At 38.5% G+C, this 16,035-nt stretch overlaps 1 protein-coding gene across 1 annotated transcript in view; it reads right to left on the bottom strand.

Annotated features, from left to right (window-relative positions):
• Positions 1-14,815, bottom strand: part of LONP2 (lon peptidase 2, peroxisomal) — a 104,879-nt gene extending 90,064 nt beyond the window's left edge. The window contains exons 1-4 of the mRNA XM_032424570.1: positions 14,450-14,815; positions 6,465-6,699; positions 2,506-2,637; positions 1,180-1,302 (exon numbers count right to left, since the gene is read on the bottom strand). Coding sequence (XP_032280461.1) covers positions 1,180-1,302; positions 2,506-2,637; positions 6,465-6,699; positions 14,450-14,682 — 723 coding nt within the window. The 5' untranslated portion in view covers positions 14,683-14,815. The remainder of the gene's footprint in view (positions 1-1,179; positions 1,303-2,505; positions 2,638-6,464; positions 6,700-14,449) is intronic.
• Between the last annotated feature and the right edge of the window lie 1,220 nt (positions 14,816-16,035).

The following is a 16,035-nucleotide window of genomic DNA, read 5'->3' as shown; positions in this document are numbered from 1 at the left end:
GGGAAATGCAAATCAAAACTATAATGAGATATCACCTCACACCTGTTAGAATAAAAAACTCAAGAAACAACAAGTATTGGTGAGGATGTGGAGAAAAAGGAACCTTCATGCACTATTGGTGGGAATGCAAACTGGCGCAGCCACTATGGAAAACAGTATGGAGGTCGTGCAAAAAGTTAAAAATAGAACTACCCTATGATCTAGCAATTGCACTACTACTGGGTATTTGCCCAAAGAATACAAGAATATTAATTCAAAGGAATACATGCACTCTGATGTTTACAGCAGCATTAATTAACAACAGCTGAATTATGGAAACAGCCCAAGTGTCCATTGATTGATCAATGGATAAAGAAGTTATCACACTGGAATATTACTCAGCTATAAAAAAAGGATGAAATCTTGCCACTGGCAATGACATGGATGGAGCTAGAGAGAATAATGCTAAGCAAAATAAGTCAGCCAGAGAAAGACGAATACCATGTGATTTCACTCATATGTGGGATTTAGGAAACAAAATAACTGAGCAATGGGGAAAAAAAAAAAGAGAGGAAAACCAAGAAACAGACTCTTAACTACAGAGAACAAACTGATGGTTACCAGGTCGGGGGGATGGATGAAATAGGTGATGGGGATTAAGGAGTGAGTGCACCTGTTGTGATGAGCACTGGGTGATGTGTGGAAGTGTTGAATCACTATATTGTACACCTGAAACTAATATTACACTGTACATTAACTAAATGGAATTTAAATAAAAACTTAAAAAAAAAAAAAGGAAACATGAGATATACAACCATCCCCTTAAATTATTTTCAAAGACACTCATCACAGTTGTTAATTTTTTAAATATAGAAAACATGGAAAACAACACACAGTGTCTGGCAAAAGAGAAATGGCTTAGTATATTATCCCTTTTGATGATGAACCAAAAATCACCAAGAACAAAAAGTAAGAAAATATTACCATGTTTTTAAAAAAAGAAAGACCCAGAAATGGAAAAGGACTAGAAAACATACTGAATTCAGAATTTTATCAGTAACTTGAGTGGTAAGAGACAATGAAGTTTTTGTTTTGTTCCTTTCTTCATTCCCCCAATTTTTTTTACTTCAAAAAAACTGAATCTCACATCACATAAAAACAACTGGAAACGTAAAGTAGTAGATTGAAAGAAATATTTACCCGCTTATCATCATCTTGCTTGTGTTTTCTGGTTTTCTGAAGCAATTTCAGGCCTTCAATTTGTCTGACGAGTAGCGGTATGGTCATCTTGAACCGTTCCTCTAGACTCACCGCATCTAAAATCTAAGGGAACATGAGTCAGTTAGTAGACTCTCTCAGAAACACATGCTCCCAAAACAAGGCAGTCAGGTCATGACTTAAATTGTTAAGTAAAAAAGACATAAATATTACAGCTATGTTATGGCCAATACAACCAGATTAACTATATTAAATCACTAGAATACTAAAAAAGAAAAAAAGCATCTTGACTTCTCATTTAAAAATGAAGCCATGTGTATTGTTCCAACAGCAAGAACAAAACACACATTTAATGTCAACTCTTTCTGTGAATTATTCTCTTAAAACACAGAATGTGTCTACATATTAGGACTAAACAAATTCTAGGTTCAAAATATTAAATTTTTACGTTCATGAAAGAGTAGGAGCACTTTTAACCAACTACCACTAGTGATCGGAGTAACTAATGCTCTCCATTCTCTCAAACATCCCTGCTGATGCCCACAGCCAGCTTACCCTCTGGTACTCCTGCACTCTTCTGCGCCTACCAGTTGAGCTGCATTCTTGTGTTTAGAGTAAGGTGTTTATACACCTTTCTGTTACGTGCATTTGCTATTATAATTTGTTAGATTTGCTACACAGTTGCTAAGACATAACTGTAATAAAAGTATTAAATAAACTGATAAAATGAAGGTTTCAATGAAAACTAACTTACATGTTCTAGGAAGATTCAATAAAGCAGACTGCTTAAAAACACTATAAAAATTAGTATGCAAGAAAACTTACAGTTTGGGAAAAAACATGCAAATCTAAGATTCTGCATCTTTCAGTGTCTTTACAACTCATTTCACTTTACAGAAATAGAAACTGAAAATCATAGATAATGCATCATAGGTATGCTTTATGTAAGAAACATCATGAAGAATTCTAATAAAGCAGGCCATACACAAAGAAAAGGTCACAGCTCCACATGTTTAAAAAACAGACAAAATATATTTATTTTTTAAGTTAAATACTTACCATTTTTTAAAATTATTCCCCACTTTAACTTTTTCCATAAATTGACAAACTACTAGTACTGATAATGTGAATAAAAGAGCTGCCTGAACATACAAAAACGTAAAGCAATCACTTCTAATAGTCAATTTCAGCATAAGAGCATTTTAACTACTTTTATGCATCTCTAGTATCTCTTACTGAAGGTCAAAATTTATTATTTTGAATAAAAACTGACAAAACAACTCAGTATTTAAGAAGGGAATACTGTACCTGGAGCTTCTCTTTGTTGCTTGTTCGGATAATTGAGGTCAGAATGTCTGGTAAAGCTTCTCTTGGAAGACTATCTAAAAGGCGTCTCAATTTAGCAACTGCAGGGACAGACATATCTAACATTTCAACCAACTGCAAGGATAAAGAAGTCTTTTTAATGAAATCTGGCACTATTTGTGAATTCAAAAAACAGACTGCTATATAGGTTTAATGTTTGGGCCTCAGAGTCTTTGTTTCTGAAAGATCACTGATTACTATAGTCCAGGCATTTTACATGTCTCAGAAGAAAATAGAAATACATTCAAAATATCAATCAGAATTGAAAGGCAAAAGTGGCTCAAATGTGGATAATATGAATGTTTAAAAGGCTCTGTAAATTTATGATTTTATTTTGAAAAAAATTAAAATTTATGGAAAAGTTGCAATAGTACAGTAAACTCCTATCCTTCCCCTAAATTCACCAATTATTAACATTCTGCCACATGTGGTTCTTCTCTCTAAGCATGTGTGTGCACACACACCCACACAGTTGTTGCTGAACATTTTAGAGTAAGTGGCAGATATCATGACCCTTGTTCTTAAGAACAAAGGTATTCTCTTACATAATCACAGTGTAATTACCAATAGAGTCGATGCTATTATGCTAACCAATGAGTAGTTGAAATACTGTTTTTTAGTAAAACATTTGGATTAATGAGAATCTGAGCACTGACTGTGAATGATTTTTATAAAAACAACCAGGATACATCTTGGAGTTAAGACACATTAAGTGCAAAGCAAGCTTTCAGTAACTATGATAATCACTGGGGTTGTTGACAAAAGTTCTCCTCTTCTTCTGGGCACATGGCAGGATGCTCTTTCTCACCTCCTCTGAATACAAATGGGGCTATGATTCTTGCCTTGATCCATGAAACACGAGGGGAAGCGACAGTTCCTTCTGGGCAGAAGCATTAAAAACCATTGAGATTTGCCACATTTCCTTTTCCAGCCTCAGCAATAATGAATACATGTTTTGAGATGAATCTCTAATCTTCTTGTCCCTAAGTGACTCTAACAGGTAGATCAGCACACTCTCTAGTTTTAGGTATAAAGCATGAATGAGAAATGTATGCTGAGATTCTGGGAGTACTTAAAACAGCAAAGCTTAGCCCATACTGACTAATTCACAAATGACGTGCCTCATTTAGTCACCCTAAAAAGATTTCTGATGCCAGTACTAATCAAGCCTCTCTGAAGGCACTGTAATTTAGGAACCTATCCATTGCCTGCCTAGAGTCAAGGGAATGAAAGCGCAGTCATGATGAAGCTATTCAGGTAGGAGAAGTAGATAATAAAATTTAGAGACTCTTTCTCCAAAGAATTCATCCTAAGAAAATAAAACAGTTAAAACTTGTTCTCCAAGCACTTACTGAGCACAAACTACTTGACAGACAAAACATACTGCTCAGTAGGGGATGGCTAAAGCAGGGATGAATTCAAGTTTGGTAGAGGAAACAGACCTATAACGTAAATTTCAATACAATGTGATAAGCATCATATTAAAAGGGATACATAAAGGACTGTGGAAGCACAGGAAAAGGAGCACAGGATTACCTTTTTTAGCCTTCTGTCTTGTCACCAACCATTCCTACTTGGTGGCAGTGTACTTGGAAAAAAGGCCACATGATCTTTCTGGCTCCACTCAATGTCTAAGGATACCTTGCTTCCTTTGCTTGCATCCCACTATTTCCCTCATCCCATCTACTGCAGCAAATCCCTCCTTAGTTGATGAGATTGTGTTTATCTCCTTGTAAGCCCTACCTATCCTGAATGGTCTATCATTGTCTGCCTTTAAAATCCTTCCTCTTCCCCTCTTTAAATAATGATGGGGCTAAGTGATACCCAAAGCTCACCCCCAGACTATTTCCTCAGTACCTTGCAGAAAACACCAAACAAAAATACCATTTTAAAAGAGGTGTATTGACGAACCATGAGAGACGATGGACTCTGAAAAACTAACTGAGGGTTCTAGAGGGGAGGGGGGTGGGAGGATGGGTTAGCCTGGTAATGGGTATTAAAGAGGGCACATTCTGCATGGAGCACTGGGTGTTATGCACAAACAATGAATCATGGAACACTACATCAAAAACTAATGATGTAATGTATGGTGATTAACATAACAACAAAAAATTTTAAAAAATAAATAAAAGGTGTATTTTTTTTTCTTTTAGAATGTAAACTCCTCAAGAGCAGGGACAATGTTTTCTGTATGTTCTATTGTGCCTAATACACTGTAAATGCTCAATAAATATTGATGATGAAAAAAAAAAAAGAGCCAACAGGAGCTGGGAAAGCATCAGTCTGAAAACTGAGAGAAGGAAGAACACTCCCAGCAGAGAGAACAGGAGGGACAAAATCACAGGGACATGAAACAACAAGATGTGAAGCTCTCTGACGGACAACGTGACTAAAATGATGGGTATAAATGGATTAAATAGAGTTGGGAAGGGCCTTAATGTTATTCTAAGAAAGTTTAACTTTATCCTATCACCATTAAAGTCTTTTTCTCAGGGGAGAGGCAGGCCCAAAACTTCCTTAGAAAGGCTCAGTGAACAGGATGAGTCAGAGAGAAAAGAAACCAGAAAAAGATTAGTCAGGAAGCTACTGAAGAAGTCGACTGATGAGGGCTACGTAAGGAAATACAGAAGGAAATGAAAGAAAAGTATTAACTGGAAACAACCTCAATGTCTAAAAAGAAGAAAGATAAAATTATGATATCTCAACTCAATGAAATTTATAAAAATACTTAATATGAAAAGTAGACATGACCAGGAAAATAAAACTAAGACTTAACTGGACCAAGATCAGAACACAAGGCAAAGGTTAAACTAAATGCATGATAGCAGTGAAATTATGGAGATGTTTCGCTCTAAAGATTCCTTTCATGTCATTACAATTCTTCACATGTTTAAAATTTCTCTTTTGATTCAAAGTGGGGAGAAGTTAAAAAGCAAAGTGCAATCTCTATGAAGCTGTGTCCAATAGAAGAACAAAGACCCAGGGAGTAGTATTACCCAGGAAAAAGAGAAAATTCGGATTCTCCCTCTATCTCCTTCTTCTTCCAGTTCTCAAAATGAAGTGTCTCTGCTCAGAGTAGGTTCTTCCTTTTAGTCCCCACAGAAGTTAGAGCTCTAAGTTTTCTACTTTCCTATTGTTTACACCAGAAGTGTGTTGCTTCGAACGCCGCATCAGGTACAGACACCACAGGCTGTGAACACTCGCCTTACGCTTTGCAATGATCGAGACCTTCAGACACTGCCTGATCCTCACAGACCTAGTCAGTCACTGGACTGCATCAACAGAAAGTAGGAGACTACATTTTACAGTGTATTTCAATAAGGTTTCAAACAAAATGGGGTGAAGGGAGGAGCTTTCTAGTCAATCTAGAGTTAAAAAAACTCAAACCTAGAATTAAAAAGTCCAATATTTAATGCATGCTTCACATGTGCTTCCCTCCCAGCATTCTAGGCTTTAATCAAGGCTTTCATCATCTTTGAAATCAGTCTACCATAGACCTAACCTTTCAAAGTTACTGCCAGTCTCAATGTGACCTTGACTTCTGAAACAACATAACTTATGTAATTTGCTACCTAGATGATTCTTGTGCCATATAGCTTTTGTGCAATATTTTAATTTTTAACATTATTTAGGTTTAATAACTGTCTGGTTTGGAGACACTGGAAGTTATAAGGAAAGCTCTAGAGAGACTCTTTGGAAAAATTTTAGAAAGAGCTGGCTCATTTTTCCTAGAATGACTTAGGTACAATCTTAAACAAAAGCAAAGTGAAATCAATATATTACTAAGTCATTTAAACATATGCTGCCTTAAAACTTCACCACTCAACAGATTCATCATATCTTAGGGCAGCAAAGGAACTGAAGAAAATGGGGTTTTAAGGAAAAAAATAAAAGCAACTCACTTGTACTGCATATTTGTAAAACTGTTCTGATAGTTCTCCTAGCTCCTCCCTAGTTTTACAGGTGTTGGGAAATTCCTCAAGCCGGTCCAACTGTTCCACTTCAGCAACGGGATATGGCTTCTCTTTTAAGACCTGTACAATCTGGAAACGGCACAGGCCTGTAATCAGCAAAGTATAGTGAGGCTTGGGCCAGTTACTGCCTACAACCTGAACCGCCAGGGCAGCCGTTCCAATCCTGAAAAACACACAAAACATCAGTGTTAGAAATGTTCAGTGTGGTAGAACAGAAACGTGCCTCAAAAGGTGTTGCCTTTTCTGAGGAATTCTTTAAAAAACAAATAACATCTAAAGTGGAAATGATTTCTCTAATTTAGCATCTAGCAATGGTCTGTGAAGTCACCACCACCAGCAAGGGGGCAAAGCAGGCCATCTCATTCTAATTATTATCTCCTTTAAGATTAGGTAGAAATACCTAAAAATAAAAACGTAGAAGTACTTGACAATTACATAGCTTAAATTCATTTTGCTAGGAATGAGGCAATATTATGCCAGAACAAATATTAGCATTTTAAACAGATGGAAATATAAACAGCATTAATGTTAAACCAATCTAAGAAATCTCTGTCCCAAAGACCAGTTTTGCTACCAACATCAAGCCAGGTTTTTCACACAGTCAATCCCCAAAACTTCCACATATCTGCCTTCTCACAAACTGTCATCATATCTGAGAGTTAGTATCTATGTCCGTGAATACGAAATTTCTAAATGCGGGGACTAAATATCAGAAGCCTCTGATATTTACACACTGTCTACACACTGTCATGACTGAAGGTATAAACTTAGTTCTGTCCTAAGTGGTAAACGCCCCACCTAATACTAACTAAAAAAGTTGTTTTATTTCAGTCTTAGCTCCTTATCAGAACATACAATTCTGACTAAGTTACATATAAACTTAATTCACAGAAAGGAAGTCTCATCCAAACTAAGCCAAAATTATACAAAATAGCAAGAGCCACATTCAGAAAAGACATCTAGATCTCAAACTAAAATTGTATCTTCTCCCTTCAGCCACAGGAAGGGCTGTCATTTCAGAGAAGAAACTGGAATTAAGGCAACTAGAACTCTCAACACCCTGGGGAAATGGTACTCCTGGAAAATCACACTTGCCCATCTCAAACATACTGAATCACACATGAATATAGAATTTGAATATGTCAGGGAATTTGCTTACTTCTATATGCAGTCAAGGCTCGACTATTTCCTTATATTCATTCCGTAGATTATGCGGAATCTTTGGCTTTCCTCTGCCATTCAGTTAATTTTGAGCTATGTCCATCTTTCCTTACCACCTTTTCAGTCATATCACATGTACAGGGGATAAAAACTGATTTAAACAATAACTAAAACCAAAGAATCAGGAAGATAATTTGGTGGGGAGAAAAAACATGATACACTTTAAAAACTGAAATGATTTTACAATTCTCTATTATTTTAAGGTATTTGTGTTGTGGCTGCTTTTCTTCAGTCATTAGTGGTAGTAGGCTATATCTCCCATTTCCTGTAAACCAACTCGGATTGCCTGAGAAAGTTAGCAATAGCTGAACTGATTAGAGACCAAGACTACAATTACCCTCAGATGATGCCCATCAATGCTTGCACAATGCAGATCTGTCTACAAACAACATCAACAGATGACAAATGGGATCCCTGGCCTAAGGGGTTTGCAAACTGGAACCAAGGGGAAACAGAGAGAGAGATGAGGCAAGTCCAAACCTCTAGATTAGGAGATAAATTTTATTATCTGAGCTACGTCATTCATTAAAGGTGAGACTAAAAATGAATTTTCTTACAAAGCAAGTAAAATACTGTGTTAACTGTGAAAGGAAGATGTTCCAAATTGACAAGAGATTAAGTTGGATTTATATTACGCCTCACCTCCTAATGAGATAAATATATAAAGGTTTTACATTTGTTAATTGGGTCTTACTTTAAATCACTTATAGTTGACTAGAATGTAACCTTTTTAAAGAAAAACATAATTTGTGAAATGATAGATGGCTAGAAATTTCGGGTAAAAAGCTCTGTGAAAAAGGACTATGTTTAATGTTATTTTAGCCAAGTTCTATTGTATATTGGGCTCTAGGTTATACATATAAATATAGATAGTAAGTAAACAAAATATACCATTAATCTAATACTTTCCTACTAACTATGATACATAACAGGCTTGGTATCAAGTTAGTCATCTTTCTAAATATTCCAGTTTTTCTATTGATACTTGCTTTATTAGGCATGACCATAAGGCAACATTCTGATTTTGCAACAGACCCAAATGTATACAGTAAATGAGAGGTGTTCTTTCCCTTTGGGTAGCAGCTCTGTAAATCTACACCTTAAATACTGTGTATTTTACAGTTCAAAGAATTTTTGAAACTCCTAACTGGGATCTATTTTCAGAGTTGTAAAATATTGTTTTAATCCAAAGTCTGATTACAATGGGTATGACTTATGTACTTTGGAAACTGACTTAGATAATATAAGAGTTCCAAAAATATTTGAGAACTATCAATTGTAGGCGTGGGAAAATCTAAAAGCAGCACTACTACAAAAGGCAGTTTTGGAAGATGAGGATATTGGGTAAATATCCAAACTGGCCTATGCCAACCACTTGCTTTTTTTTTTTTTTTTACTTTAAAGCTCTCCATCTTTCTTGGAATCCTCAATCTTCCAAGTCTTTTTCTGTAATGACACTAGTTCTGCACATATTGAAAGAATCTGGGGCCTTCCCACTCCTCCCCCCAACCTCCATTTGTGAAATTTACATTTTTTTTTTTAAAGATTTTATTTATTTGACAGAGAGAGACACAGCAAGAGAGGGAACACAAGCAGGGGGAGTGGGGGAGGGAGAAGCAGGCTTCCTGCTGAGCAGGGAGCCCGATGTGGGACTCGATCCCAGGACCCTGGGATCATGACCTGAGCCGAAGGCAGACGCTTAACGACTGAGCCACCCAGGCGCTCCTGAAATTTATATTTAAAAGTACCCATATGGGGAATAATAATACCTCTAACATATAGGTTTATTGCTCCATAGCCTACAAAAGGCTTTCGTAAGTATTATCTCATCGTATACTACCTTTTACTCCTGTGAGGAAGGTAGCACCATTTCCTTATTATAAATTAGTAACTGAGATTCAAAAAGGGTAAACAGGCTAGTTATCCATGATTATAAAGATATTGCATAGGCAGGCAATAGGGGACCTGAATTAGGTTTTATGACAAATTTTACTTTAACCACCGCAAGAGACAATATCAATTTGTGCCCATAAGAAATATACTTACTCACATAGCTTCTAAATAGCTGAGATACTAGAAAGCACAGCTATTACTTAAAATCTACTGTTCACATCTTAATTACACTTAACAAAGAGAAGCATTTCTACCAAAACTCTGGAATCAAGTTACACATCTTTGGAAAAGAACAACTGAAACATCTTTTTAGTGTTCTCTTGTGTCACCCGACTTATCTTTTTGAATTATTTGTTGATTTTTGGCAAAACTCATCTTCATGATTAATAATAACTTAGAAACAAGGAGCCTATTGCTCCAAGGTCTATAACAGACAAGGCTTCTGTTGCTATAGGATTTTTGCTTTTCACTCCTTTATTAAAACTTCATTTCTGGGGGTGCCTGGCTGGCTTAGTCAATAGCGCATGCGACTCTTGATCTTGGGGCGATGAGTTGAAGCCCCACGACAGGCACAGAGATTACTTTAAAAAAATTTTTTTTTTAAATTAAAACTTCATTTCTGAATTTAAGAATTGCCACTTGTAGACAGTTTCCTTAAAAAGAGTAAATGCAGATTTAGGAAAATCTAAGTAGAGCTATCCATTACATACTTGCTAACATAAAAGATTAAATTTTAAAATGTTAGTACTACTAGTAATATTTCCTGAATGCCTAAGAAGGCTCACGGATAAAAATAGGAGTAATATGAAAAACAAACTGAGGGTTCTAAAGGGGAGGGGGGTGGGAGGATGGGTTAGCCTGGTGATGGGTATTGAGAAGGGCACGTTCTGCATGGAGCACTGGGTGTTATGCACAAACAATGAATCATGGAACACTACATCTAAAACTAATGATGTAATGTATGGGGATTAACATAACATAAAAAAAATAAAAAAAAAAATAGGAGTAATATGGAAAGAGCCAAGATGTCCATCAACAGATGAATGGATAAAGATGTGGTATATATATACAATGGAATATTATGCAGCCATCAAAAAAAAGAAATCTTGCCATTTGCAACGACATGGATGGAACTAGAGGGTATTATGCTAAGCTGAATAAGTCAGTCAGAGAAAGACAAGTATCATATGATCTCACTGATATGAGGAATTTGAGAAACAAGACAGAGGATCATAGGAGAACGGAGGAAAAAATGAAACAAGACAAAACCAGAGAGGGAGACAAACTTTAAGAGGCTCTTAATCTCAGGAAACAAACTGAGGGTTGCTGGAGTGGAGGGGAGTGGGAGGGATGGGGTGGCCCGGTGATGGACACTGGGGAGGGTATGTGCTATTGTGAGCGCTGTGAATTGTGTAAGAGATGAATCACAGACCTATACCTCTGAAACAAATAATACATTATATTAAAAAAAAAAAAGGAAGATAGTAGGAAGGGAAAAATGAAGGGGGGGAAAATCGGGAGGGAGAGATGAACCATGAGAGACTATGGACTCTCAGAAACAAACTGAGGGTTTTAGAGGGGAGGTGGGTGGGGGGGATGGGTTAGCCCAGTGATGGGTATTAAGGAGGGCATGTATTGAATGAACACTGGGTGTTATACGCAAACAATGAATCATGGAACACTACATCAAAAACTAATGATGTAGGGGGCGCCTGGGTGGCTCAGTCATTAAGCATCTGCCTTCGGCTCAGGTCATGATCTCGGGGTCCTGGGATCGAGCCCCACGTCGGGCTCCCTGCTCCACGGGAAGCCTGCTTCTCCCTCTCCCACTCCCCCTGCTTGTGTTCCCTCTCTTGCTGTGTCTCTATCAAATAAATAAATAAAAATCTTAAAAAAAAAAACTAATGATGTAATGTATGATGACTAACATAATAAATAAAATTAAAAAAAAAATAGGAGTAATACCTGGACAAAGAGTTGACCCAAATTATGAAACTGGGCATCTGCTATCTATAAAGCATTCATTTCTTGTCAGACAAATGCCAATGAAACTAATTTGGGATCTTGAAGGAAGAAGCCAGAGAAATCCACACTATGCGGAAATGAAGCCATGTATCCTGAAGAACGTAAGGCTGGAAGAAGACTGGATGACCATCTTGAAATGCATGAAAGGACAGTGTTTACATAGTACTAAATTATTATCCATCTTCACTAAAAAAACAATGAGTCACTCAAGTCTAGGTAAGCAGGGTGCCCTGAGGTGGCATAAGAGCCAAGTTCTATGCTGCAGGGATAATCCAAAGCTCCTCCTTTAAAAAGGCTCCCATGTCAGGTAACATGCCTGCACACTAACTAACATGCAGAAGGGAGCGTGCTGTTCAGGGAACTCAACATCTGGCTTTGCTACTTTTTGTGACAAGGAATACAGGGGAACAAATTACTTCTGCTGCTCCTTCAAGACTGAGGCATTGTCACCTGGATGGTCTAAAGGAAACAAAAGACAGGAGTAGAGCCCCTGGCCTTCCCTTTGGGTACCACCACCATTTGGAAAAGCAGGTAACTGAGGAAGGGCAGATTTATGTATCGAAACAGAGTAATGTTATGGGTAACTCAATATTTGCATTATCAAAGCTTTTTAAATTTTTAAGAGTGTTTAAATGTCATATTAGAGAAAAAAGACATTTGAAGCTAGTGCTAAGGAATGCAGTACAATCCTTCTACACAGATTTTTCCAGTAGCAAACAATATTTCTAGAATAACCAGATGGTCTGGTGGGTCCTTGCTAGAATTCTATGAAAAATTGTCAATGTATGTTTTCTAACTTACATGATTAAATTTTAACATTGCTATTAATTTAAAACAAAGGCAGTGATATGAACATCAAGGATCAGATTACACATCATCTGAATATTAACGATTACTTCCAAGCAGGAGAATTTAATTATTGATGTTTTGGAGGGATTTACATGAAAGAAATTAAAAAGCATCCCAAATCTTGCCAGGATATACCAACAAAATGACTAAAATATGCCTAAATCTACTTTTGAAATTCAGTGTACCCATGGGTAATCACCACACATATACACAGAACTAAAACAAACAAATCTAACCATGAACACTCTTGCCTCAACCAGTGATCAAATGCCTGGGCACAGAAAGCAAAAAACTGTGCCATAAGCAGAGGCTTAAGGAGTGGGGTCATTATGTAGGGGAACCAGAATTCAACACAATTTATCAGGGTTTACTGAAACTTGAAAAGTATCCAATTCCATGCAAGCAATAACCAAAGCAGATCAGATGGAAGCCAAAATGCTTTCCATGCCTGAGAAATGCAAGGTTTTTACAATGTGGACTAATAAGAGAGTATTATGGGTTTTTTGTTTTGCTTTGTTTTAGGAAGGGAGGGGAAAGATACCAGTTTCCTTTCTGAATTTGAAGACAGTTATAGACTCTCCTTTTAGAAATGTATATAGTCACGAGATTTTGGGTAAGAATAAGGCATTCCTAACCCTCTCGAAATCATTGAGTCAGGAATCCCTAACTTTAAAAAAGGGTAACTGCAGGTAAACAATGGCTCTAAACTAAAAGCATCTCAGGACGAGTTCAGGATAGGAGGCAGGGGCTAGGGAGGTGAGTCTGAAGATAACGATAGCATTTGTTGAGCATATACTATATCCCAGCATTGTCCAATAGAAATATAATGTGAACCACATATGTAATTTTAGTAGCCACATTAAAAAGTAAAAAGAAACAGGTGAAATACTAGTATTTTATTTAACCCTGAACAGCCAAAATAGTACCATTCCAACACTTAATCTATGTAAAAATTATTAATCAGCAAAACATTTTACATACTAAATTTTCAAACTCTAGTGTGTGCTGTATACTTACAGCACGTTTGGGGTGACTAATTGCACTGATTTATCTGGGACTAACGGTGTTTCCTGGGAAACAGGACCTCTACTGCTAAAACTACTTCAATCCTCAGGGAACCGGGACTGTTGGTCGCTCTAGTATCTCAGTTTGGACCAGGCACATGTGGCTAGTGGCTACAGTACTGGACTACCATCTATCAAGCATGGCACAAAGATTATTTCACTTAATTCGTAACACATCTAAGAAATGGATACTGTTAGGTTCCAATAGGCACAGGGTGTCTCACCCAAAGACACACAACTTGGGCCATGGTGTAGGGCAATCTAGTGGTAAGCTTGGGGCGTAAAAAAAGAAATGTTAAGATATGAAAGAAAGCAGATAGGAGATGAGAAAGTTCCAGAAAGGGAGACAAGGGAATATGTGAATAGGAAGGGAGGGTAAAAGAGAAGGGGCAGGCAGGGAATTTGGAAGATAGGCACCCCAAAAAATAATGAAAAGGGTAGTGCGGATTAGGATGGCACAGGAAAAAGAAAATGTGTGGAGTACCAAGTGTCTCACTTAAGAGGGCAAAAAAGACGGGGAGGAAGGGAATAAAGGATAAGAAAGAGGAGGGGCCTGGAAAGTTAAGAGCACTGGGCTAAGATCTGAAGACCTGGGGGGCGGGGAGGAGAACTTAAATTAACAGCGGCAGCTAACTGCAGAATTTTCATTACTTCATGAGTTATGCCCTTTAACAGTAACAAGACAGACATCTGTCACCCCCATTTCACATGGGAGGTAGCTGAAGAGGCAGACCCGAGCCGCGAAGGCCGTCCGCGAGGAGCCTCGGCGCCCCGAGACCGCGCCTGGCCTGGGCCGGGGTCCGGAGAGGAGGCCGCGCCGCCCGCCGCCGCCGCCACCGCCACGGGGGCCGCCCGGCCTACCTGTGCAGCGGCGGCAGGTCCTGCGCGTCGCTGGCGGGGTCGGGCGTATTGGGGATCACCCCCAGGATGGTGCTCTGCAGCGACGTGCCCTTAAGCAGGCGGCTCCGCACCAGCTGCAGGTTGCGAGCCGAGTCTACGCTGGTGCGCATGGTGGAGCCGGGCAGTAGCACGCCCTCGTTGGTGAGCAGCAGCGGGAGGCGTCCGGGGATCTGGATGGGGCTCACCGACGACATGGCGACAGCTGTTCGCACTGGGGGGCTGTCAAAGAGGGCAGAGCCCACAGCTCTGCGCGACCTCCACAACCCCGACCAAAGGTCCCAGCTGCACGCGCCACTTCCGGCTCCGCGCTACGGCCCGCCCCCGGGCTCAAACCCCGCAGCTTCGCGCTGCCCCCTCCCGGAGCCGCCCGGTAGAGCGCGCGTGCCGTAAGTGTACGAGGACAGGCGCACTCCAGCCCCGTGCGACCTTCGTCCTCGGCGAGGCGGGCTCTTCCATTTTCTCCTTAGGCTCAGCCTCAGGACCGTCCCCTGGAGAGAGGATCATGTTTAAATTATATCTACTTGAAATGTTTTTAACTTTTCATTCGAATTGATTTTAGATTTACAAAAATTTTGCAAAAAAATATTCCCACAGTTCAATTATAAAAACCAGACATTAACATCACTGTTATCTAACCTATAAACCTTGCACAAATTTTGCCAGTTTTCTCACTAATGTCCTTTTTTTCTGACCCAGGACCCCACTTTATATTTAGTTGTGACGTCTCCTCAATACATGTGTGTGTATATGTATATATATATACATATATATGTTTAAATCTGTGAACTTTTAAAGAGCATTGGTCCATTATTTTGTAGAATGTCCCTCAATTTGCTTGGGAACAACATTATACATTTTTGGCAGCAAGACTATACAGAAGAGATGTGGCCTTCTTCCTGATACATGATGGTTGAAATGTATTATTAATGGTGATTTTGACCTTGATTACTTGGTAAAGGAGGTATCTGCCAGGCTTCCCTATTGTGAGTTAAAATATTTCTTTTTATAAGTAATACATATATTGTAGGGAGTTAATATTACATTTATTAATTGGAATTCTGTAAGAAAAAGCTGCACATTTCCCTCATTTATTTACTTACTCAATTTTTTTATGTTATTAAGGGTTCACAGATTTTTTTTTATGGGTTATAACCCAATAATATCATGTATCTCGTCACTTAAATTGTTTTAGATTTGGCCATTAGGAGCTTCTTCACGTTGGGATTTGACTTGGGTTTGGCTAGGTTGAAGATGGAAAATTCTTCCTATGAAGTCCAGCAATGCTCTCAGAATCCAAGAGGGAATTGAAAGTCCATTTAAATCAACAGGCATTCACTGAGGGACTGCTAAGTACAAGGTCCCGGGCTAATTGTGGAGGGGTAAAGAGTATAACATAAGACAAGCTCCTACCCTTGTGTATCTCTTGGCCGGAGGGACAGCCCTGTAGACGGCTGAGTCTGATACAGGGGAGGTGGAACTGTGTGTTTCTGTGTGTGCTGCAGATAAGGGACAGGAGAAGGTAGGTATACAAGCAGTTATATAAGGCC

Source organism: Phoca vitulina, unplaced genomic scaffold (genome assembly GCF_004348235.1).
Source record: "Phoca vitulina isolate PV1807 unplaced genomic scaffold, GSC_HSeal_1.0 scaffold30, whole genome shotgun sequence".
Taxonomy (NCBI): Eukaryota; Metazoa; Chordata; class Mammalia; order Carnivora; family Phocidae; genus Phoca; species Phoca vitulina.
This window is presented reverse-complemented; position numbering and strand designations above follow the sequence as displayed.